At 48.3% G+C, this 26,381-nt stretch overlaps 1 protein-coding gene across 8 annotated transcripts in view; it reads right to left on the bottom strand.

Annotated features, from left to right (window-relative positions):
* Positions 1–3,584: 3,584 nt before the first annotated feature.
* The window catches only part of LOC138748614 (RAC-beta serine/threonine-protein kinase), a 103,822-nt gene continuing 81,025 nt past the window's right edge, over positions 3,585–26,381 (bottom strand). For all 8 annotated transcript variants that reach the window (XM_069909116.1, XM_069909120.1, XM_069909115.1 and 5 more), the window contains 6 exons: positions 23,797–23,919; positions 22,313–22,441; positions 20,385–20,599; positions 15,259–15,346; positions 13,330–13,432; positions 3,585–9,518 (listed from right to left, as the gene is read on the bottom strand). In XM_069909116.1, coding sequence (XP_069765217.1) covers positions 9,439–9,518; positions 13,330–13,432; positions 15,259–15,346; positions 20,385–20,599; positions 22,313–22,441; positions 23,797–23,919 — 738 coding nt within the window. In that variant the 3' untranslated portion in view covers positions 3,585–9,438. The remainder of the gene's footprint in view (positions 9,519–13,329; positions 13,433–15,258; positions 15,347–20,384; positions 20,600–22,312; positions 22,442–23,796; positions 23,920–26,381) is intronic.

The following is a 26,381-nucleotide window of genomic DNA, read 5'->3' as shown; positions in this document are numbered from 1 at the left end:
TGTGGAGAGTGGACAGAGGAGATTCACCAGGACGTTGCCTGGATTGGAAAATAAGTCTTTCGGGCAAGGTTAGCAGAGCTGGGACTTTTCTCTTTGGAGCGAAGGAGAACGAGAGGAGACTTGATCAAGGTCGACAAGATTATGAGAGGGCTAGACTGGTTGGATGGCCAGTGCCTGTTTCCCAGGGTGGGAATAGCAAACACCAGAGGACATCTGTACAAAGTGAAGGGAGGGAAGTTGAGGGGAGGCGTCAGGGTTGGGGGTACTTTTTTAATTTTTACGCAGAGAGGGGTGGGTGACTGGAGTGCCTTGGTGGTGGAAGCTGGAACATTAGGGGAGGGTTTGGTACTTTAAGGAATATCTGGGTCAGCACAACATCGAGAGCCGAAGGGCCTGTACTGTGATGTAGTGCTCTACGCTCATGACAAGAATCCTGATCGACTGCACAAACAGCAGGCTGCAGTGCTTTTACGTTTTAAACAATAGCCCCAATCCCAAGGAGAGATTTCTCCTCCATTCTGCTAATAAATTCCTTTCAATCCATTTCCTCTGCTTATCCTCTCCCCGGCCACTGGAGACAAATTTTCCTTCCTGATTTTAAATATTGTTAAATTTCCTCCGCGCTCTCTCTCAGAGAATTGTGGCAGTTCCTCCGCTGGTTCTGGCCCCTGGAACCTGACAAGATGCTCCAATATATTCACATCTGTGCAAAGTTTAAGCAGTGATCCAGTGGGAATCACACAACTGACATGTCCTGGCCTTTACACTCTTGCATGGATTACACTCTTCAAGTTTCTCAACCAACTCTGGGGGGGGGGGGGGAAAGGAACTACCTTCAAAAGTGAGCCCACACCGCCCCCTGGTGGCTGTTCCTCTCTGGCAACCATCCAGTGGTGGCCCACATCTGGACATCACCGCATCACATCTGCCAGCCTTTCACCTTTACCAATGCAATTCTTGACCGGCAATTTCTCCCATTGGCCAGTTGCCTCGTGGGTGGTGGAATGTGCTTCAGGTGATGGAGCTGTACGGCTAGCTTAGTGCTGTTAAAGCGACAGGGGTTCGAATCCAGCGCTGTCTGTAAGGAGTTTGTACCTTCTCCCCGTGTCTGTGTGAGTTTCCTCCAGGGGCTCTGGTTTCCTCCCAACCTTCAAAACGTACCGGGGGTTGGAAGTCAATTGGACGACACAGGCTTGTGGGCCAAAAGGGCCTGTTACCGTGCTGAACGTCTACATCTAAAAAATTTTTTAAAATTAAACTTAAAAATTTTAAAAATTGATTGTGTTGACAATAAACACCGATAAAAAATGCAGATTTATTTCTTTAAAGGTTAAGGCTCCATTATTGTCATGTAATACGACATTTAGAATGTAGCATACATGAAAGGCAGGCAGAGCCGTCACTTTGTCCAGCACCCCTCACACTAACCTGCAGCCCCTGGTGTTTCCAGGCCGTCTCCCCTCCAAGTTCTGACCGGCCCTGTGACTGCTTAGCTTCGGAGATCATGCAGTTTTAGGCTATTAGACAAGACAGAACAAACTGCTGGAGGAAGCCGGCGGGTCATTGCTTCGAGACCCTGCTCATCCACTCTGTTCCTTGGATTATTCTGACATCTCGAGGAAAATAAACAGCAATCCATTAAATGATCAAAAACTGAGATTTGGAATGTCTTCATTGGAACATTCCAGCACAGGAGAGGCCTTTTGTCCCACGAGGTCATGCAGACCGCTGTACTTGAACAGGGATGAGAGGGTGAAGACCCTGTTGGGCCTTGGGTGCTGAAGGTCTCCTGATCGTGTCAGAGGTCTGGATCTGGAGCTCAGGTTGCTAATAGTTTGGACTGAGGTCTGTGTTAGAATGCGATAACACAGGACCAGGTCCTTCAGCCCATCTAGTCGACGCCAAACTATAATCCTGCCACATCCCATTGACCTGCACCTGGACTACACCCCTCCGATACAGGTACTTATTCCAATGTTTAAGAAATATCAAAATCGAGCCTGCATTTACCTCTTCAGGTGGCTGAACCTTCCACACTCTCTGCGAGATGTTTCCCCTGATGTTCGACAATTGACCCCAACAGGACAAGGCCGGTAGCATCTGTACAATCTGCGGAAGGGATGGAGGCGAATCCATAGACACTCAGCGACTCTCTTGCTTTTTTCCCCTCTGAGTGTAAGTGGGGGGGAGGGGGGGGGGGAAGAAATTTATGCTGATGGCAAATCTTCCGGCGGACTCGATGAAATTTTGCATAATATCGCATGTTTTATTATGACAATAAAAGAATCTTGAAACAATCTAATCCTTCCCTACCACACACCCATAACCTGTCCTTCTTACATCCATTTGCCTTTTGAATGTCCCTATTACACCAGCCTCTACCACCACCCCCGGTTTGGCATTCCAGGCACCCACCATACGGTAAAAAAAAAACAACACCCCTGACGTCTCCCCTAAACGTTCCTCCCCTCACCTTATGCTTAGTGTAACAGTTAGCTCAATGCTGTTACAGCGTCAGCGACTGGGGTTCAAATTCCACGCTGGAAGGAGTTCTGTGTGCAGTTCTGGTCGCCTAATTATAGGAAGGATATAAACAGAGTGGAGAGAGTGCAGAGAAGGTTTACCAGAATGTTGCCTGGGTTTAAGCATCTGGAGTATGGGGAGAGATTGGACAGATTGGGTCTTTATTCTTTGGAGCGTAGAAGGTTGAGAGGGGATTTGATAGAAGTATTTAAGATTATGAAAGGGATAGACAGAATGGATGTTGATAGACTATTTCCGTTAAGAGGAGGAAAGTTTAAAACAAGAGGACATGAGTTAAGAATTAAGGGGCAGAGGTTTAGAGGTAACATGAGGGGGAACTTCTTTACTCAGAGTGGTAGCCGTGTGGAATGAGCTTCCGGGAGAAATAGTGGCGGCGGAGTCAATTGTATTATTTAAGAAAAGGTTGGACAGGTATATGGATGAGAAGAAGATGGAGGGTTATGGGCATTGTGCAGGGAGGTGGGACTAGAAAGGGGTGTTTGGTTCGGTGCGGACTAGAAGGGCCTAATGGCCTGTTTCAGTGCTGTAATTGTTATGTTCTTATGTTCTTTCCTCCCACCATTTGAAATGTCCCATGGGTTTCAGGTTGATTGGGCGGCGTGAGCCAGAAGGCCCTGTTCCCGTGCTGTATTTTGCAGCTGTAATTTGGATTGGCCACTGCTGCCCTGGGAAAAAGGTGCTGGCTGTCCCCGAGTCGATGTGCCTCAATCTGATGCACCTCTGGTACCCTGTGAAACCCCAAACCCCCCCCCCACCCCCACGGGGGAGAAAAGGCAGCTCGAGACAAGTGCTTGAATCGCCAGGGCAGAGACGGCTCCAGCCCAGTTGAGGCAACGGAGCGCCAGTCTTGATGGGTGTGCAATGTCAGCAGAAGACACAAAGGGAGATGGATACGCTATCATTCCACAATGTGGGGGGGGGGGGGGTGGGGAAAGAGGAAGACACCTCAGTGTCAACTACAACCACAGCAGAGTAGCAGGCAGACACTGTGGTCTGAACACAACCGAACACGAGACAGGCCTTGTGGGAGAAGAGAGACCTTTTGTTAAAATTCATTTTTTTTAATTTAAAATTCATAGCATTCAGACAAATTTTACATTGAGTCTTGTCGGGTAGCTTTTTTTTGTACATTTTAAACATAATTTAAAGAGCTGTCTGTCTGGTGAGAAACGTGTTCAGGAACCAGCTCTACATTGGAAGTCACAATGCTTCTGTTAACTACAAAACCTTTTTGTGGGAAAGCAAAAAGAAATCACCCTCATCTTGATAAAGTAACTCCAGACTTTTCAGCGTTTTGGTTTGAGTGCCTCTGCAATCTCTAACAGCACTGTTCCCTCACACAATAGTGTACTGAGAAACCGACACTCGGGGATTTGACCCCAACCAGCCATTACAAGTGGAGTCGAACTATCGCCTCAGATCAGGTCACACGGGAAAATTTAAAAAAACAACACGGTGAACAGATTAAAAGTTTAAATGGGAGAGAATATCTTACACATCCACGTTGTTCAAAATTACACTGCATCCTTCTAAATGTGTGGCTTAAGAGAGAATAACACAGGAGGGGAAAGGATTGTGGGGGTCTGGATAGGAAGGAGGGTGGATGGGGAGGAGACAGGCACAAATCCAGGCAGAGACATTCAGAGCGACACAGGTAGCAACAGGTGTGCAGACGTGCAGGGCCGATGCAATTTAGAGACTCAAGCGCAGGACTGCAGCAGATTGTGAACACGGACTGTGGGGGGGGGGGGGGGGGGTGCAACCATTGCCTTCTTTCTGATCTGGCTCTGGAAGATGATTGGAGGATCTCTATGTCACGCCCTGGCCCTGCTAATCCTTTGCTCCTCGCTGTTCGTAATTACTATTTTTTTAAGAATAAAGTGGGAACAAACACAAGGCAGCGAAGCTGATGCAAGTCCAACACTGGGGGCTTTTCCCAGTTCAGCACCAATGTTTTGCATTTGCCACTCCTCGTATGTCAGATGCCTGCACAGGGAGCCAACCCTCTCCGCCCTTCCATCGCGTGCCACCATCAGCCTAGTTAACTGTTCAAGCACAAGGCAGACGGGGAGAGCGCGCGGGCGACGCTGGTGGGTGGGCAAGCCGGGCTGCAGAACTCAGAACTTCAGTGGCTTTGATGGCCGGCGCCAGCTGGGATCCAGAGGCGACACATCAGCTCTCATTCAACGCAGAATATTGGGTAGGGGTGGTTAAGTAAAAACTCAGCAGGAGAAACTCAGCAGGTCAAACGGTGTCCTTTATGTAGCAACGATCAAGGTACAGAACCAACGTTTTGGGCTTGAACCCCTCATCAAGGTTTGGGAAAAATAAAGACAGGCACCCAAACTCATTTTGCTCATAACTCGTTGAAGGGCTCAAGCCCGAAACGTTGATTCTGTGTCTTTAACTGTTTAACTTGCTGAGTTTCTGCAGCGTTAGGTTTTCACTTCATCCACAGGCTTTTCATCAAGAGGGTCAATAATGTGCTTGGCCCCCGGGGTTTTGTACCCTGCTGCCACAGCTGAGTGTACGCTCTAAAGGGGCACAGGGCTAGGAGGCAGTGCCAGCAGGCATGGCCCAATCCATTACCAACCTGGCTTAGCATAATGCTATTGCAGCAAAAGCAACCTGGGCTCGAATCCAGTACTGTCTGCGAGGAGTCTGTACGTTCTCTCTCTGTGGGCTCTGATTTCCTCCCACCCTCCAAAGATGTTCGGGGGTTAGTGGGTTAACTGGTTACATCTGTGGGAACTCCAACCTCAAAAACATGATCAATGTCTCAGGGCTTTTAAGGATGAAGGTCAAATCATCGTTAGGGTAGAGTAAAATTAAAAGGTGAAATCTTTACACAAATAAATTCAAATGTTCAAAGAACCATGGGATCTAAACAGAGAGAGAGAGAGAGAGTGTGTGAGTGAGTGAGTGAAAGAGGTCTAACGATCATTTACAATGACACACAAGTCCTTTCAGCCCATTGAGTCTTTGCAAGCCCACTGAGCAATCTTTATTCCTCCTTCATTTTCCCTGTAATATCAACTCCCCCCCCAACCCTGCCCTTTCTACCAAGAGGGGGTCCATTAGCCAACGAACCTGCAGCAAGGAAACCAGAACGCAGGAGTCAGGAGGGAGTGGGAACCCATGTGGTCACAGGGAAAAACATGCAAACTCCACACAGACAGCAATGGAGGTCAGGGCTGAACCTGGGTTGCTGAAGGCAGCACTTTGACTGACCAAGTCGATGGATTTCTTCATGACCCGTGTACATGTGCCAATGTGAGCAGCAGGGCGGTAACCCGGAGAGACTATGGCGCTGAATGGTTTTTAGCCTGGGGTTCTCTGCTGGTGGGTCACAGACACACTACCCCTTGCAAAGCTGAAGGCATGGGGGCATCTGAAGAGCTGGGGTTCACGGACCACACCATGCACATCAGCATCGTGCATTTTTCTGAAAGAAATAAAATTCATGAAGGAAACACAAGAAGAGACGAAGGAACGAACTGCCGTGCTTGGTTTGAAACAAGGTCTGACACCAAGTTATATTCAGTTCTGCAATTCCAGTAAAGGTCAAGACTTCCCGATCCAGAATTATCCAATATGACGACTGAATTACATTGGGATTTGAGTATTGTTTCATCCACACCTTTTCTACATAACTAATGATTATATTTACAAAGACTCCAAAAAAAAAGCTAATTTTAACAAAGTATTTTTTTAAAAAAAGGGAAACATACCCTTTGCTTCTCAGAACTAAGGTTCCATATTCATCGAAAGGCTGCTAAATTATTTCAGAATGACAGAGTTCACAAATCAACAGGAATGCATTGACATTCCGTGAGCACCAGGCTGTGAACGTGCCTTTCCTACATTGACCTCTGAACTGGGGTCTACTTCTCAACCCCCATCCCACCCTGTAGCACAGACAGGTCCAAAAAAAAAATTCCAGCCAGTGCCCGGTTCAATCCCATCCCCACCTCTGCTGGGGTTCAGACTCGAGTCAGTGCAGTTAGAGCCTCTCCTTGCCACCGCAGGTGTAGCTCAGCTAGTTACGAGCTCCCCGTCTAAACCAGAGGCCTCCCCCCCCACTCCACCTTGAACAGCCACGTGATGGGCCGTTAAATGCCCGGAATCGGGCAACACGAGTGAGAGGTGATTGATTGATTGACAGGCAGCAGAGGTATTGTTTGATTGGAAGGCGAAGACGGAAGGGGAGAGATGAGAGTGCGGAGGATCGAATCCCATGCACCCTTTCATTTCTGCAGAGAGCCGTGCAGTCATGCACTCCATTTCAAGGAAGCTTCTAAATATTTATAATGTAAAAGCCAGGGGATTCAATGGGAACCCATGCCGATGCCCCGGTTTGCATCAACAATGGTAAACGTGATCTCCCTTCCCTCATGTTCCACCAGTCACGAATGTGTATGTACCAATTGCACAGAGTAAAAAAAAACTGCTTTAACACTGTTGACTTGATTTTTGTCACGACAGTACCTTCAATAAATATTGATCTGTACCTAACACAGGACAAAATTAACATTTGAATAGCCCCCTATGTATTTACTAACCTGCAGCTAGTTAACAATCACAATCCCATCCCTCTCCAATACCCCAGGACACAGCCCACAGCCAATCTCTGCAATGCACTTTGAACGTTCAGCAATGCACAAGCTTTGGAAACTTCACAGCAAAATATCCCCTCCCACACGAGCCAAACTCTGCTGCCATTTTAAGGAAGGAACACAAATTTTGGGAGCTGGGCATTCTCTTGAGGGCATGTGGTGCAGAACCCGGTTCTGCATCGTCGATGGGAATTCTCGGTTGGGGTCAAAGCAACAGCGGGGATCCTAACCACAGCCCCTGGCCTCTCCTCCCAACTACAGTGAAGGAGCACGAGCAGGAGGGCTTGTACGTGCTCATTTCCGCTTCTCCTTCCCACCTGGAGGAACGGTACGGCCCGGCATCACAACACACACCGAGGCAGAGTCCACAGGGAAGTCCTTCAAGGTGAATCTCACACAGATAAACAGACGAGCCCTCACTGTTCTCCAAAGGGGTGGATCACTTGTTTACATACAAACATTTTTGATACAGGAAATTTTTTGAAATGGCATGGCCTTGTGTATACATATATGAAAGATTCCTCTGGTGAGGAGAGCACCGTCAGCAGGGTACACAACCAGGGTAAACGGCAACCACCATGGAGTTCAACCCCAGTGGGATAATTTACAGAGAGATTTGTTAACTAAAAGCTCAGGCAAAGCAGAGACAGGGTCAAGCTAACTATTCCGGGGGGTGGGGGGGGCCCTTTGGCCCATTTAGCTGTGCCAAACTTGTATTCTGCCTAGTCCCATGTACCTATTGGTGAGGTTAGTTGGTGAGGGGAGGAAGATCAGATACTGTGGCCTCATCAACCCTTCATCCCCTAACGCTTCAAGAGTATAGGTGCGTACTGTATTTACATTCCAGGGTGCGGGAAGGAAATGAACTCACTCATACAAAATGCAGGGGGAAAGGAATTGGACAGGGGTGTTAAATTTAGACATACAGCATGGTAACAGGCCCTTTTGGCTCATGAGCCCGTGCATCCTAATTACACCCAACTGACCCACACCCCCATATGTTTTGGAGGGTGGAAGGAAACTAGAGCACCTGGAGGAAACCCACACAGACTCGGGGAGCTAGCGCTGTAACCATGTTGCGCTAACCATGCCGCTTATTTACTTGGTAGCATGCTAAGCGAATGGGCTGGGTGGAGGGCAGAGGGTAAGCTGCTGGATTCTTGGGTAACAGAGGAAACAAGGGTAAAGGTCAGTCCCTGGAAACTGAGGAACGGGGATGGGGCAGGTAAACTTCACACATCAAGTTTTAGTTTTGTATGGACGGGACATCAGGCCTGCTAACAGGAGAATTCGGTCTCTTTTTGTCGTTTGAAGCAACAATGTTTCACCTGCTCCCTCTCTCCAGCTCCACATCTCAACCCAGTTTCAATTTGTGCAGACCCTCAAATCCAAGAGCTGCCCTCACCAAACTCGACCACGGCACAAGGATCGAAGCACTATGTAGTCAGCGACTCTCCTGTCGACCGCCTAGGTGGCGAGGGGTGGGAGGTGGTGTACTGTAGCACAAATTGGACAAAATACTGATGCCTTTTCCCACCCCGTTCAGGATGGAAAAGAGCCATGGGCACCGTTCAACAGTCAAGGACCCTTCCCTTCAAAAAGATAACTTGGCTCTGTAAACTGAATTGGCTGCAAGCTGCAACGGGGTGGGGGGATAATTACAGAAATGCCGAAGGAGTTCTAATAGTAAGTCAACATCACCACAGTTCTCCAGTGATCAAGATAAACTGCAACGCCCACGAACCCCCTTCAGCCCAGGCCGACCCACCTTGCGACTTCAACCTCTTGCCGCGGCACCACACCACGCATGTGTGCACACGTATATTTATGTCCCCACTGGCACCTCAGTTTCTGTGCACACTTAATGGAACAATTTAAACAAAAGAAAAGGGGTTTAGAAATAATTCATTTAAAAGTGAAACCTCAGAATGGTGATGCTTCACAGGGGACGGGGGCTTCTCTCAGAGGCCGGTCCGCCCTTGGGACAGCCTTGGCTTAAAATATGCACAAACGTTCCCAAACCGTGGCATTTAGAGCAGTGGGGGGACCACTGCGTTTGTTTTATATATACACACACGTATAAAAAACAACTTCTAGAATAAAAGTGTACGGCCTTGAAGTTTCCATACAGAGATGCCAGCATTCCCGGGTCTCTCGAGGTGGCAGCCGTAGTCTGACATTGGGAAAGCTGAAGTTTTGGGATCGTGTAGAGTTGCCTTCTCCGGAATAGGAGGAAGTCCTGGGATTTTGCTTCTTTTTTTTTGGTACTGTTGCAGAATTATTCTCGCACGCTGGCCGAGTAGGAGAACTGGGGAAAGTGCGCCTTCTGATCGCTCTCCATCAGCTCCAGGCTGTCGACTGCAGAGGGGAGAAAGGTGGGAACAATGACAGGCTGGAACCTTTAGGGAACGGGTTGGGGGGGGGGGGGGAGGGGGAAGGTTTGTTCAGTACTCTGGCTGTTAGCCCGGAAGCAGCAACGGGGCTATCCCATGAACTGTGGCCAGTGACTTGCTGTGGCGAGACTGACCAGAGAACATTACAGGACAGAAACAGGCCCTTTAGCCCCTCTAGTCCATGCTGAACTATGGCTCTGGTTAGTCCCACCTCTGCCATTAGAACCACAGAACACTACTGCACAGAAAGAGACTCTTCAGCCCCTCTTGTCTGCCCAGTCCCACTGACCTGGACCTGGACCATATCCCTCCATACCCCTCCTCTTCATGCCCGTTCAGATTTTTCTTAAATCTAAAAATTGAGCCACATTCACCACTTCAGCTGGCAGCTCGTTCCACACCCTGACCACTCTCTGCACAAGTAAGTTTCCCCTCATATTCCCCCCTTTCACCCTTAACCCACACCCTCCAGATTTTATCTCATCTAACCTCAGTGGAAAAAGCCTGCTTGCATTTACTCTACACCCATTATAATTCATACATTATCAAATCTCCCCTCATTCTTCGACACTCCAGGGAATAAAGTCCTAACATATAACCATATAACCAACATGGGCTGGAATAGGCTTCCAAGGTGCTGTAAACACATTAAAAAAAATCCCTGCAAGCATACCAGACCCTCTGGGAACGATAACAACAAGTCTTAAGAAAGCATCTTTAATACAAAAATAAATGGGGGAGATTCATGGGGATTTTAGCAAATAGATTTTGATCTCCAATGCAAACAAGATATATTTGGGCAGGTGATTAAAGGCTTTTCTCAAAGCTGTAAGTTTCAAGGAGAATGCAAAGGAGGCCACAATGGAAAAAAGCCTGATTGCATTTACTCTGTACCCCCCATTATTTTTTAAGCCTCGATCAAATCTCCCCTCATTCTTCTGCGCTCCAGGGAATAAAGTCCTCACCTGATTAACCTTTGCTTGGAGTGCTTTAAGTCAAGACATCAGGACCATCAGGGATTTACTACACTGTGACCTTGCAATTATCAATCATTTGTGCATCTGTTGGGTATTTGAGGAGCCTCCCTCTACAAATTCAGCACAAGCCTTTAACTCAGTGAACATAAACGTCATTTATTTTGAATTTTAAATGGTATTCTACGCATCTAATATCTACTGCATAAATATTTTTCTGGTAAGTGGAAAATCAGATTGCAAATCAGAAATTCGTTTTGTGATTCAATATTTAATTCAGAACATCACTAAAAGTCTTCTCTTTAGTAACTGATTTTATATCTAAAGATTAAAATGTACTAAATAACAGTGAAATTCTTCCCTGGAGAATTTTACTTCACAGACAACAGCCTGAACTTTTCCCAGATATTCAAAGCAAATGTTTTAATTTTTAAACAAAATTAAAAGTGAATTCAGAGGGCTGACATTTAAAAGTTCCCTTTATGCATGAGAATTTACCTCAGTGGAAGTGTGTATTGGAAATGTCCCTTGAAATGGATCATACCACATATAAATATATACTCGTGTGATAGTTGAGTTTTGGGGACCAATTTTTAGGGTTAAATTTAGGGGGTTGACTATTACATCGCCTCTACTTTTGACTGTGGTAAGTACCTGCATCGTTCAAGTTGTTGGGAGCTTGGATGGGCGGGACCAGGTGATAAATCCACAGTCAGGGCGTCGGGAGCTCCTGTGGGTGGGCAGCCAGGACATGGATGAAAGACAGCGGGAGGGGGCGCCAGGAGTTCGGATGGGCAGGCGACAGGGGCCTAGGTGAGAGTCCAAGGTCAGGGCGATGGGAGCTCCGGTGGGCTGGTGGCTGGGGGCCAAAAATAAGGCAAGGGAGGGATGTCTTTTATATGGCATCAACTATTACATGCATATGCACGGTACAGTACAGGAACAGGTCCTTCAGCCCACGTGTCTACACCTAACATGTCCAAATCAAACTAAAACCGTTGTACCTGACACATACCCCTCCGTATTCATGTACAGTGAAATCCCTGTTATCTGGAATTCAAGCAAGCGGCATCAAAAAAATTGTGGAAAATAAATAGGTTAAAAAAAAAATTAAGTTTGAAATTGGCGCGCCTCGCCGTCAGTTCACCAATTAAGCAACCCGCAGTCTCAAGCTACTGGAAAACACACTTATCCAGCATTTACCAATCCCCATAGGTGTCAGATACCAGGGATTTTACTGTATCTAGATGCCTCTTATAAATGCAACTGATGTATCAGCTTCCACCATTACTCCCGGCAGCCCGTTCCATGCATCAACAATGATACAAGAAATTTGTCCTGCGCATCTCCCTTAGATTCCCTCCCCCCTCATCTTAAATGCAGCTCCTCTGGTGTGTGACCCTGGGGAAAAGATTCTACCCTATCAGTGTCTCCTCCTGATTTTAGACCCCAATCAGACGTCTCCCCTCAGCCTTCGACTCTCCAGAGGAGATTGTCAAACCTCTCCCCACAAGCCATCCCCTCTAAACCAGGTAACATCCTGATAAATCTCCTGTACCCTTTCCGAACCTGTCACATGCTTCTTGTAATGGGGCGACCAGAATTGGACACAATATTTGAAGTGGAGTTGAGACCAAATTTTAAATAGCTGCAAAATTATGTCCTTACTTTTCTATTCGGGGCTGTGAAAGACAAAACGAAGGATGCCATACACTTCCTTTACCACTTTCTCTACCTTCAGGGAGCAGTGTGCCAGATCTCTTTGCATTAATGCTCCCGAGGGTCCTACCATTCATTGTATTCTTTCATCTTGCATTCGACCTTCTTAAAAGAAAAGTAACTACAGTGCTGCCAATGCTACAGACCCAGGAGAGCAGAGACCCAGCGCTGCTACGATGGGTTCAACAGCCCAGTCCTAATGCAAGCAGCTCCGTGCAGGATTTAAATCGCTGACTGTGTTGGAAAGTAAAATCCTGCACACGGGAAGGGGGGAGGGGGGCGTCTGTGCCCAAGATGGTGACGTCTGTGCTGATCAGCAGTCACGTGGGGTTGCAGGCTCCGGGGGAGCAGTGGACCAGCACAGGGCACAGAAACGGGGAGAACACCTGTACAGGGCAGCGACCAGGGCAACGGACCAGCAAGGGGCTCAGCGGTCAAGGGACCCCAACAGGGTGCGGGCTGCTGGAGACTGGCTCGTGGAAACCAGATATCAGAGCTGGGATTCGGGAGATGCTGAAGGCAAGAAGGGCTCCCAGAGGTCCTCAGGTGCTGAAGGCTTCCCAACCGCATTGGAGGTTTGGACCTGGAGCTCGGGTTGCCAATGGATCGAACAGGAGTCCGTGTGGCTGCGGGAACCGATGGAGGCGAATCCACGGACACTGTGACATCGAAGGGATTCTCTTTTGCTTCTCTTTCTATGACTGTAAGGGGCACCAGGCCACAATCTTGTCTGCCTTAAGGCAGACAGAAGGCAATTTGATATAATATTACAGGACAATAAAGCAATCTTGAAAACACACCACTTCACACATTGAACTCCACCTGCCCATTCTCAGTCCAAGTTTAAGGAAAATACAGTCGTTGACATCTGCCAGAAGTAATGGAATCAGATACATTGTGTTTAAGAGGCGGACAGACACTTGAATGCGCAAGGCATTAGGAAGTCCTAGTGCAGGTATCAGAGATTGGTGTAAAGAGGTCCACTCTCATGGACTTTACGGCCCATTTCTGTGTTGTATGACTCCGACCAATATCGAGAACATACGAGTCAGTACATGCCCTTGTCAGCGACAGGTTACTCACATTTATCGGGTGGGGTAACAGTTATCGTCTCTGCTGTGAACTCATCGTCAAAGTATCTCGTGTCTGTCTCAGAGGAGACCTGGGGCTTGAAAGGTGGCACCAGCTGGAAAGAAGTGAACAAGAAGCATCAGCCCAGCACCCAGATTTGCAGTGATCAGAACCGCAACGATCCCCGTTGAGCATCTCCGCTCTGCCTGCTGCAGCAAGGTCTTCCCGCTGGCCAGCCATTTTATTTCCACGTACTTGCTACACTGACACGCCTGTCCATGGCGTCGTGCACTGCCAAACCGAGGCCATCCGCAAATTGGAGGAACACCTTCTATTCCATCTGGGCCCTATCCCACCAGATGGCATTAACATGGACCTCCAATTTCTGTTGACCCCCTCCCCCGTGTCTCTCAGTCCCTATCAGTCTCATTTCCCCCACCCCCTTCTATCAGAGCTGCTCCTTTTAGCCCTTTCTCCCCATCACTTCTACCTGTATCCACCTAATATCACTAAGTCTGTGCTCCTCTCTCCACCCTTTAATTCAGGGGTCTCCTTGCCCTTTTCCCTAACGAGGAACCCAGGCCCAAAATATTCGGGTGCGGCGCAACTATCCCCATGTCACAGAGTGGGACCCATCCATCCAATCCACACGCAACTCCTCCCAATCCACACGCAACTCCTCCCAATCCACACGCAACTCCTCCCAATCCACACGCAACTCCTCCCAATCCACACGCAACTCCTCCCAATCCACACGCAACTCCTCCCAATCCACACGCAACTCCTCCCAATCCACACGCAACTCCTCCCAATCCACACGCAACTCCTCCCAATCCACACGCAACTCCTCCCAATCCACACGCAACTCCTCCCAATCCACACGCAACTCCTCCCAATCCACACGCAACTCCTCCCAATCCACACGCAACTCCTCCCAATCCACACGCAACTCCTCCCAATCCACACGCAACTCCTCCCAATCCACACGCAACTCCTCCCAATCCACACGCAACTCCTCCCAATCCACACGCAACTCCTCCCAATCCACACGCAACTCCTCCCAATCCACACGCAACTCCTCCCAATCCACACGCAACTCCTCCCAATCCACACGCAACTCCTCCCAATCCACACGCAACTCCTCCCAATCCACACGCAACTCCTCCCAATCCACACGCAACTCCTCCCAATCCACACGCAACTCCTCCCAATCCACACGCAACTCCTCCCAATCCACTCTGACCCCTTGGCTCAATCCCCAAGCAGGAGTCATTTAACTTGAGTATCCCCACACAATATTCAGGCACAGACCAATCCACATACAACCCCAGGATCCCAGACCAAATGGACGACTTTCGCCTCCCCCTCCCCACTACCCCGGGCAGAACCCAGTCAGCTTGCACACACACCCTGATGCGGTTTGAAGATTTTAATTGACCACTAATTATGCTGCTCGACTTTGAAATGGATCCAAGGCAGAATGCTGGTGTGACCCATCACCCCCTGCCCGATCAAATCTGATTGTCCAGGAAGCTGTTACCAAGTTCAAATAAGCCGCTTTCAGGTGGAATAGCTGGGAGAATGCAGCTCTGGAGCCAGCTGCAGGTGTGTGCAAAGCGACATTCAGGTGGCAGCGCTGAAGGCGCTGTTCTGGCACCTGAAAGGTCCACAGTGGGGAGAGGTGTTGCGGAGCAAACGTCGGCTCCTGTCGACTGTGGCCATAGTCCCGCCCGCTTTCAGCTAGAGGGAGCACTCGGAAGCAAAGAATACACCTACCCGAAGAGGGTTGGGTAAGTACTCCTCGGGTCAGGGTTCTCCGCTTTCAGGTGGCCTCCCGACAGCCAAACACGGATATTTTAGGTGGCTTTACTTTGGGGTATTCTGGCCACCTGAAAGCGGCTATTGGCTGATATATGGGCTATAGTTCTTAAGGACTCTCACCCGCTTCTCCACGACATCCTGCCAATTGACAGGAACGAAAAACTTGTGGTGCATCACCTCCTTAGCATCCTCTGGACCACCACCCAACCTGGAGGGAAGAGGAGAGATGAACAGATCATTAGAACAAGGCAAGTTACACAAGAAAATAGGCAGATGCTGGGGTTGAGGCAAGACGAAGGGCCCAGGCCCAAAACGTAGGTTCCCCTTTACTTCCGATGGCTGCGTGACCTGATGAGTTTCTCCTGCGTGTGTGGCAAGGTTAGCAGAGCTGGGACTTTACTCTTTGGAGCAGAAAAGGATGAGAGGCATAGATAAGGTGGATGGCCAGCACCCTTTATCCACCCCCCCCACCAGGGCAGGAGTAGCAAACACCAAAGAATGTCTGTACAAAGTGAAGGGAGGAAAGCTTCGGGAAGACATCAGGGCTAAGTTATTTTTACACAGAGAGTTGTGGATGCCAGGGGTGCTAGAACAACTGGGACATTTTGGAGACTCTTGGACAGGTACACATATGGGAAACAAAAGAGTTACAGGATAGGAAGTGTTTCGTGTTTTTTTTGAAAATGGGTATTTAGGCCTGCACAACATCAAGGCAGGGGCTGAAGGGCCTGTACTGTGCTGTAATGTTCTATGTGTATTACATTCAACCCACACCAAGCCCATCTTTCTGATATATTACCCCTCTCCCTCATGCCAACTCCAGGACCCAAAAATGTCCATACCCACATCTCTAATCTACATGGCCCTGTGCTCCCTCTTGTTTCTCCCACTCACGACCTTTAACCTTGGACTCACACCACCAGTGGTTGATGTGATTGGTCAATCTTGACCACTGGGTGCTATCCGAGTGAAGTTTGCACCTTCTCCCTGGCTGTTCAGGTGCTCCTCCACATCCTACCTGTGGGTTGGTTGGCAGTAAATTATCCCTGGAGTCTGGGGAAAGCAGGGGAGAAAGGAACAAACCAGGGGATACAAAATGTATTATTGCTGTTCTGCATGGTTGATGGGCTGAAGGGCCTGCTTCTGTGAACAAAGGGAAACCAGAGGGATTCAAGTCGAGCACCACCCATGGATAGAAATGGTCCCGACCATAATGGTTATAATATGAATGTTTGCCCTGTGATGCTGCCGCAAAACACCAAATTTCATGACTTGTTCATGACAATAAATCCTGATTCTGATCCAAGAAAATGGACCATTTCTTTCCACAGAGTTCCTCCAGCTTCTCATCGCTTCCTCACGTGCAGTTCCTGCGTTTCCCAGCCTGCGTCTCTGCAGTCCCTCTGATGCAGTGGGAAGCTGAAACAAATTGCAATGAGATGCAGAAACTCGGAGCAGTCCCCAGTCGGGCACCGCTACCCTTTTCAGAAACCTGCACAATGACCGACAACATCCTGGGCCCAGCCACCCGTGAAGCAGCCCCTTTTAGTTGCCCTCCGTAGTCCACTGGCCATGAATGGGGAAGACCTGAATGACAGGTTGATCGCCGCTTCCTTCAACACTGAAGGAGTCTACACTCGGTTTAGAACAGCGGAGCTCCAAAGGAGAAGGGCAGCAGCTCCTTCTGTGAGCAGAGAGACAGCAATTCGAATAATGTGCACAGAGGTTTCTTGGTCAGCTGATTTCTAACTCCGCTTGGATCATTAACAGAGACTCATTGGGCTCCAAGAGTCCAAACCAGTGTGAGGAAGAACCAGAAAGCCACAAGTGTCAATATTGCCCTGGAACATGCTCCGACTGAACAGGATTTCTTCATTTCCAGTTTTAGGCCGACCAGTAGCCACAGTAACCTTCAGAATCAGAATTTATTCATATGAGGATGTCACAAAATTAATTGTTTTGCAACAACACTACAGAGCAAATATTTCTATAAACTACATTTCAAAATAAATAAAATTGTGCAAGAAAAAGTGGCAAAGGTGCATTGTTCATTCAGAACTGGCCCAACCATCTCCCACCGCACACTCCCATCCAGTTCCACTGCTTCCATTTGCCCTTTGCCTGCTTCTGTTCTCACTTTCCACCCCTTCACCGGTGGTCTTCTCCCCTCCTCATCCCTGCACCTCTCCTGTCTTCTGTTGTCCAACATCCCCATCTCCTCTTGGCACTTCAAACTATAGAACAACAGGCCCCTTCGGTCCCCTCAAGTCTGTGCCAAACCAGTTTTCCGCCTAGTCCCACTGACTTGACATCCATGTGCCTGTCCACGTTCCTCCCTAAACTTTTCCCCTTTCACCCTTAACCCATGTCCTCTGGTTTGTATCTCACCCACCCTCAGTGGAAAAAGCTGCTTTCAGGTGGCCAGAATACCTGACTGTAAAGCCACCTATTCTACCCCAATCCGGCTGTCAGGTGGCCACCTGAAAGTGGAACCTGGCCAGGAGGAGCATTTACCTAACTCTCCTCCTGTGGGTATAATCTCTGGCTCCGAGAATCCCCCGTTGCACCTGAAAGTAGCAGTGGGACTACAGCCACAGTCCATAGGAGCCCAGCGTTCACTCGGACGCAGCTCTCCTTCAACCGGCATGTTCAGGTGACAGAAAAGCGTCTTCTCTGCGGCCACATGAACATCCCAGCTGCATTCCCCCAGCCGCGTCTTCCAGCACATTATTTGCGTTCGAGCACCTGAAAGCGGCCCCTCAATTTTAAATACCTTTCAAATCTCTCCTCAATCTTCTACGCTCCAGGGAATAAAGTCCTAGCCTGTTTAATATTTTCCTGAAGTCCCTTCTCTCCCATTTATACATGCTATCTTCCCACTCTGGTCTCGTAAAAGGGACCTGACCCAAAATATTGACTCTCCACAGATGCTGCCTGACCCTCCAGTTTCAAAATAAATAAAATTGTGCAAGAAAATCGTGCATGCACCTTATTTGATCAGTCAGCTGCTGGCAATACGTCGACAGCCGTCACTGCACCAACACGTGGAGACTTCCATTCTGCCCCTCAAACCTATGATCTATGAACAGCTTATTGATATGGAGCCACGTCAGAAAATGTCGCAGGACAAATTCAAAGCAGTGTTACTTGACGGAAGCCGAACTGAGACACAAAGAGATTATAGCTGATGATCAAATGCTGGGCAGAAGGAGGCAGGAAAAACACAAATGCTGCAGGAACTCAGCGTCCATAAAGATAAATAACCGACGTTTCAGGTGTGAGCCCTTCCTCTAGCTCTGTAGGAGCTGACCAAGAAACCAGAGGGTTGAACCTCTGTGCACATTATTCAAATTGTTGTCTCTCTGCTCACAGAAGGAGCTGCTGCCCTTCTCCTTTGGAGCTCCGCTGTTCTAAACCGAGTGCAGTCTCCTTTAGCGTTGAAGGAAGCGGAGATCAACCTGTCATTCAGGTCCTCCCCATTCATGGCCAATGGACTACAGAGGGCAACTAAAAGGGGCTGCTTCACGGGCCCAGGATGTTGTCGGTCATTGTGCAGGTTTCTGGAAAGGGTGGCGGTGCCCGACTGGGAACTGCTCCGAGTTTCTGCATCTCATTGCAATTCGTGTCAGCTTCCCCCTGCATCAGAGGGACCGCAGAGACGCAGGCTGGGAAATGCAGATGAATGGATGGGCTAGGAGGAAAAGGCAGACTCTGGTGCCTTGGCAAGCCAAAGGAATGACCACGAGAGGATTGGAATGCTAATGCGCTGTGCATGGCAGCATTTACAAAGGACTAAAGCCAAAGCCAGTCGTCAATGGTGTGGGGAAAGAATTCAGGATGCACAACCCTACTGCCAGACAAGGCTAGGACTCTGCTACAGAAACCATAAAAGGAAACAACAATGCCATCACTATCTCAGTCTCCATGGACCCATAGGCGCTGTGGGCTGCTGGAGACTGGCTCATGGGAACCAGGCTTTGGAGCTGGGATTTGAGAGGGTGCGCGGGGAAAAAAAAGAGGGGGAAGGGCCTCGGGCTTCCTGATCGTGTCAGAGATTTGGATCTGGAACTCGGGTTGTTGGTGGATTGGACAGGACCCTGTGTGGTTGCAGAGGCTGTGGGAGCACTGGAGGCGAGTCCGCAGACACTTGGCGACTGCTTCACTTTCTCCTATTCGGGGCACCGGGCAATGCTCATGGCAACTCTTTGTTTGCCTTGTGGCAGACAAAAGTTGAAGTATATCATGTAACCTGTGACAAGACAAGAAACCATTGAAAATGCAGTAGCAGAATTATTACAAAAGCATTTTAACTCCCCTACTGCTTGCAATGCTTCAACCCAGTGGTTTTCAAACTGACCCCCTACACTCACATTCCACCTTAAGCAATCCCTTTGCCGCAAGAAAAGGTAATGGGTAATGGTTCCATTATTTGCACTTATTCTACCTTTAGAATTTAACACGCACAAAATTCTTTAACTTTGTCTACCGTAAGGAAGTCAGAGTCGCCACTACGTCCAGTGGCCTTCACAGATATGAGGCTCCAGCAAGGAACAAACTCACAATCCCTAGTTTACAAGGCCAGTGCTCTAACCACTGGGCTATTGAAGCGCTCCGTGATTAGTAAGGGATTGCTTAAGGTGGTATGTGAGTGGAAAGAAAAAATTTGCAAACCACTGTTGCAATCGTACATAAATGACTCGTTATGTGCAGGGTTTCAGTGCTCCAAAAGAAATAGGCCAATGACAATTTTTCTCAAGCAACAATTGGGTCTAGAGCACTGGTTCTCAACTTTCCCTTCCCACTCACATGCCTCCTTGAGCAATCCCTTACTAATCACAGAGCACTTATGGCATAGGGATTACTTAAGGTGGAATGTGAGTTTGAAAAAGCACTGATTTAACCCTTTGTGCTCCATGTCCTGGTTTTCAGGGACTACCAACAAGCACATATACTCAGTGTCCCAGTTTTCTGGACTGGTTTTGTATCCAACCACCAGTTGGTTCGTACTGTAGTTTACCCAAGGACCCAGTCTGGACTATATATAATGAAAGGTAAAAAATGGCAGGAGTCCAAAGGGTTAAACTTGCTACGCAATTAATGTTGAATGAAAGTGATGGGGGCAAGAATGAAGGGGGCCTGAGGGAGGAGGGATGGGGTACTCTCATGCAGGGATGGCGTGACAGAGCCAGGGTTGGACGGCTGTAAAAGAGTTGGGATTGGAGTCTGAAGTCTTTCAAGACCCTTACCTCTGTTTGGGATCTTTCTTCAGGAGTCCTGAGAGGAGCGACTTAGCTTCTGGGGTCAAAGTGCGAGGAAACCGAATTTCTTCCATGAGGATCAGCTCGAAGAGTTTCTCGTGGTCCTGGTTGTAGAAGGGCAACCGCCCGCACATCATCTCGTACATGACCACTCCGAGGCCCCACCAGTCCACAGCTCGGCCATAATCATTGTCCTCTAATACCTGGGGGGGGGGGGGGGCGGGCGGGAGGGGTGGTGGTGGGGAGATTGGAGGAGTGAGTAGACATCATACAGAGTTGGCTCAGGGTTCAATACAATGCACAAACAGCTTTGAGCTCCCAGCTGAACTACGAGCCCTGGGGCAAGAGACGCTGATCCATCCTGAGGAGTTTCTCCATTTCTCCCAACTGTTATCTGCAGTGGTGCAGATTTACAAGCCATCCCGGCAGGTTCTCTGGCCTCCTGTCTCATTGACTTTGGTTTAGTAAGAGAGGGGTACCCAGACCTGAAGGAAATTATTAACTGTCAATAGGCCAACAGGATTCCACAACAGCTCCGAGAGGGGGCGAGATGGTCACCTTAGGCTCGAAGTGCCAGATGCTGGAATCCGAAGCTAAACAGTTTGCTGGAGGAACTCAGCAGGGCCGAGCAGCATCAGTGGGAGAAGAAGAACAGTCAAAGCTCAATGTGGGAACTCTTCACGACAATTTTCCCACCCATCACCACCTTGTACCTTACCCTGCGGCCGCAGGAAGTACCACACTTGCGCTCACACCTCCTCCTTCATCACCCTTCAGGGCAAACGGTCCTTCCAAGTGAAGCAACACTTCACCTGTGAACCTGCAGGAGTCATCTACTGTGCTCCTGTCATGGCCTTCACTACATCGGAGAAACCCAACACAGACTGGGAGGTCGCTTCGCCGAACACCTTTGCTCTGCCCACATCATTGACTGGGATCTCCCAGTGGCCAACCATCTCAATTCTGTACCCCACTCCCTTGCTGACAAGTCTGTCCTAGCCTCATGCACCTCCAAGCCAAGCCCACCCAGATATTCAGTCCAGGCAATCTTCAACCGGATGGCATTAACATCGATTTCTCTGGTTTCTGCAAGCAGACTCCCCATTCTCCTCCTCTTCTCCATCCGTCTCCTCCAGTTCTCCACCTCCTTCCCCTCCATTCAAAGAAACATCCCCCCTCCCTCCATTTGCTGGTTTGCCCTCCCTCTCTTATCCATCTATTACCTCCTGTCAGTGGGACCGTGCTCCTCCCCTGCCCCTCTTCCCAACCATTTTGCTCAGGCACCTGTCTACATTTTGCTTGTACTTTGTTGAAGGTCTCAAGCCCAAAACGTTGGTTCTATATCTTTATCTTTGCTACATGAAGGACACTGTTTGACCACCTGAGTTTCCCCAGCATCGTGTTTTTACCCTTCAAGACAAAGTCCACTGATGATGCCCAACCTCCTGAGTTCCTCAGCTCCCAATTCACAGCTTCATGGAGCCAGAACTTAATTCAAATTGTGAAGAAATCCTACCCCTGGTATGATTAACCCCATTACCTGTTACGGTGACATGAATCTTTTGCATGGGACACAAGACTAAGCTTTTCCCTATCTCGGTGGCAAGAAACAATTCAGTATTGACGCAGCACTCTTGGGAAGAGAAACTTTCCCACAAGAAGCAGTTACATAAGAATTGGAGCAGGAGTTGGCCATCTGGCCCGTTGAGCCTGCTCCACCATTCAACAAGGTCATGGCTGATCTGATGATAGGCTCATCTCCACCTATCTGCCTTCCCCCCACCTATATCCCTTAATTCCTCTACTTGGTAAAAAATCTATCCAATCTTGTCTTAAACATATTTACTGAGGTCACACCTTGCTCAGTTTGAGGGAATTTATGGAAGGGCAAAACGAGAGGCTGGAAATGTGCTCACCTCTGGAGCCAGGTACTCTGGGGTCCCACAGAAAGTCTTCATCGTGGCTCCATCCGTGATCCCTTCCTTACAGAGGCCAAAGTCTGTAATCTTGATATGTCCATCTTTATCTAGCATGAGGTTCTCCAGCTTAGCAAAAAGCACAATTTCAAACATTTTTTAAAACACTGTCCAATCCCATCCTTCTGGGCACTCTTAGGGATTCCCTCCTGTGAGTAAACTCACCACTTTTCATGGTATCTTTCCAGCAATATCCTGTGATGTTTCAGACATCTTGCTACATTAAATGCACAATACAGACCACATAGTTGGTCACGTGGTGATTAGGAGTGGCAATGCAATAATCTATGTTAGAACCATAGAATGTTACAACACAAAATAAAACAGGCCTTCTGGTTTATGCTGACCAATAAAATTAGCTAGTCCCACTGACCTGGTCTCATTCTATAACCCTCCAGATCTCTCCTATCCATGTATTTATCCAATTTATTTTTAAAATTCAAGATTGAATCTGCATTCACTAATCAGATGGAAGCTCATTCCACACTCCACCACTCTCTGAGTAAAGAACTTTCCCCTAATGTCCCCCTTATACCTCTCCCCTTTCAGCCTAAGGCTATGACCTCTCGTATTTATCTCCCCCAATCGAAGTGGAAACATCCTACTCACATCTAGTCTGTTTATACTCCTCATAATCTTATAAACGTCTATCGAGTCTCCCCTCATTCTTCTTCGTTCCAAGGAGTATAGTCCTAACCTCTGTTTAATCTTTCCAATAACTTGGCTCCTGAAGACCCGGCAACATCTTAGTAAATCTGACTGCTGCGGAGATTTATGTAGGCTGGCACAACATCGTGGGCTGAAGGGCCTGTAATTTTCTATCTGACACTGGGTAGAGACTGGAGTGAAGAGGTCAGAGGTTAAAATGAGGCAGCCTTCTGTGTGAGTAAGACTGTGTGAAGTTTGAATGAAAGCAGGATATTTTTCCCAGGTGCTCTCCGATTTAGGGATCCCGGTGCCCATACATTGACTCTACTTTATCCTGCATGAAAGCACGGCACTCAGTATGGACAATCACACAGGCATAACATTGAGGGTTAGTTAGCATTCCCGAGGCCACAGAGAGTTTTAGTTCATCATGGCACTGAAACCCAATGACAGTGGCTCAGTGGGAACGCACAAGCTGGAGTTGATGGCCGAGTTTGGCTCAGGACAGTTCACCACCATCCCCCTGCTGTTACATTCATGGTTTGAAACAGGCCTACAGTTTTGGATTTGTTCCCCAAGCCCTTTGGCTTCTGATCACCTGTCCCAACCATTCATTTTAGCCCTTAGATGACAATGAAGAATCCAAGACCATTGCTGCATGGCTCCTGCAATAAATCCTTCCCCCACCCCTCAGCCCCTTTACCCACTTGGCCAAGAGTGCCCCCCCAACAAAAAAATGGGGGATGGGTGTTTGCAGCTAAGGGCGGGACACCAACCTTCAGATCTCTGTAGACCACATTCTTGTCATGGAGATAATCCAGAGCAGAGACAATCTCAGCCCCATAAAACCGGGCGCGGTCCTCAGTGAAAACACGCTCCCGTGAGAGATGGAAGAAGAGCTGTTGGAGCAACAAGAGGAGAGTGAACGCTGGCTGCATGTTTACAGAGGTAGGGGCTTGGCCCATCAAACCGGTTCCACTTAATGCTGGATCGGTATTTAACCACCCTTTCAATTCCACCAGCCCATTCCCTCGCCGACATATCTGTCCGTGGTCTCATGCACTGCCAGACTGAGACCACCCACAAATTGGAGGAACGACACCTCATCTTCTATCTGGGCATCCTCCAACCGGATGGAATTAACATCGACTTCTCCAATTTCTGTCAGAACCACCCCACCGCCATCTTCTCCCCTTCACTTTTCCCCCAGCTCTCTCTCTCTCTCTCTTTCCAATTTTCCCCTCTGTCTTTCAGAGCCAAAATCCGAGCGACTGAGTCTTTCTCTTTGTGTGTAGCAAAGTTCTCTTCTCGTTGAAGACTATGGAGGCGGTCTGAATCAGAATTTTGAAACTCCAAATCAATATTCAGCATTAGAAATGTCATGAACATTTTGCGGAGGCATTTACAGTGCAAATATTTATAAAAGCCACCGTACAAAATAAATTTTTAAAGTGCAAGAAAAAGTCAAAGTGAGGTCGTATCTGCGGTTCGTTGTCCATTAAGGAATCTGATGGCGGAGGGGAGGAAACTGTCCTTGTGGCACTGAGTGCTCATCTTCAGGTTCCTGTATCTTTTTCCCTGAGTGGCCTGGGTGGTGGGGTCTTTGAGGATAGAGACTGTTTTCTTAAGACTCCACCTCATGTAGATACCCTCGATGGAGTGACGTCTGGTCCCTGTGATGTTGCAGGCCGAGTTAACAACCCTCTGGAGTTTCTTTCTTGTCCTGAGTGTTGGCGCTTCCATACCAGATAATGATGCAACCAGCCAGTATGTTCTCCACGGTCCACCTGTGGAAGTTTTCAAGAGTCTTTGGTGACCTACCAAATCTCCTCAAACACCTCACAAAGTATAGTCGCTGGCAAGCCTTCTTCATGAAGGCATCATCATGGAGGGCCCAAGACTGATCCTCAGATATGTTGACACTTAGGAACTTGAAGTTCTTGTCCCTGTCCACTGCTTACCCCTCAATGAGGACTAGTTCATTTTCCCCTTCTGATGTCCACAATCATCTCCTTAGTTTTTCTAACATTGAATGCAAAGTTGCTGGTGCGACACCACTCAACGAGCTGATCTCTCTCCCTCCTGTACACTTCCCTTATTGCCGCACGTGATTCTGCCAACGACCGTGGTGTCATCGGCAAATTTGTCGATAGCATTGGAATTGCGCCTGGCCAAACAGCCATAGTGATGTACAAGATGCCCTCGTTCTTGTAACTCCGTGTCATCAATGAAGATCAGCATACCACTCTCCTGACCTGCCCGTGTTGTCACTCTCTTCGGCCACAGGGGACTACAGAAGGAATCTAACACAAAACAAACTGCTGGAGGTGCAGGCAGCATCTGTCGAGGAAAGAGTCTAGGTTTTGTATCGAGACCCTGCATTTGTTTCAAGTCTGCTCTACTACATTCTTCAGGGACCTCCCATTCCCCGTGCAAGCCCTGACCTGATTTAACTTCCCAAAATGCATTGGTTTTTCACTTATCAGTATTAAGCTCCATCATTCCTTTGCTCACTTTTCCAATTGATCTAGATTCTGATGCAACCTTACACTGTCCGAAATATCAATTTCGTTATTATCCATATATTTGCTAAACATGCCACATACATTTTTAATCAAATAAACACATATTGAAACCAGCACCAATCCTTGTGCCACACCAGTGGTCACTGGCTACCAACCTGAAAAACCTCTCCACTACTACAGGGCAAGTTCAAGTTCAGATTTATTGTCAGAGTACATACATGACATCACATACAACCCTGAGATTCTTTTTTCCTGCGGGACAGGCAGAATTTCTGATTATTTGCAGTGAAAAATAAACTCAAGAAAAAGATATGTAAACAAAATGATTGTAAACACAGAAAAAAAAAATATTCAGTAATCAATAAAGTACGAGTCCCTGATTGAGTTTGTTGTTGAGGAGGCTGATGGTGGAGGGGGAGCAACTGTTTCTGAACCTGGTGGTGCGGGTCTTGTGGCCCCTCCACCTCTTTCCTAATGGCAGCAGCAAAAACAGAGCGTGTGCTGGGTGCTGCGGGTCCTTGATGATTGCTGCTGCTCTCCGACGGCAGCGTTCCCTGTACAGGTTCTCAATGGTGGGGAGGGTTTTGCCTGTGATGTCCTGGGCTGTGTCCCTCAAAGAGATTTAGCAGTGGAGCAACCGAAACCGGTTTCTCCACTACTACTTCCACCACACCAACTTACTGTCCAATTGGCTGGCTCACCCTGAACCCCACGTGATCCAACCTTCCAAGACACACAGAAGACTGCAGAAGCTGGAATCTAGAGTAGGAAACAATACACTGGAGGAATTCAGCGGTTGAGCAGCCCTGGGAGAAAACACCCTACCGTGCAGGACA

Source organism: Narcine bancroftii, chromosome 13, assembly GCF_036971445.1.
Source record: "Narcine bancroftii isolate sNarBan1 chromosome 13, sNarBan1.hap1, whole genome shotgun sequence".
NCBI lineage: Eukaryota > Metazoa > Chordata > Chondrichthyes > Torpediniformes > Narcinidae > Narcine > Narcine bancroftii.
The sequence above is the reverse complement of the archived record's forward strand: the minus strand, read 5'-3'. Positions and strand labels throughout refer to the sequence as shown.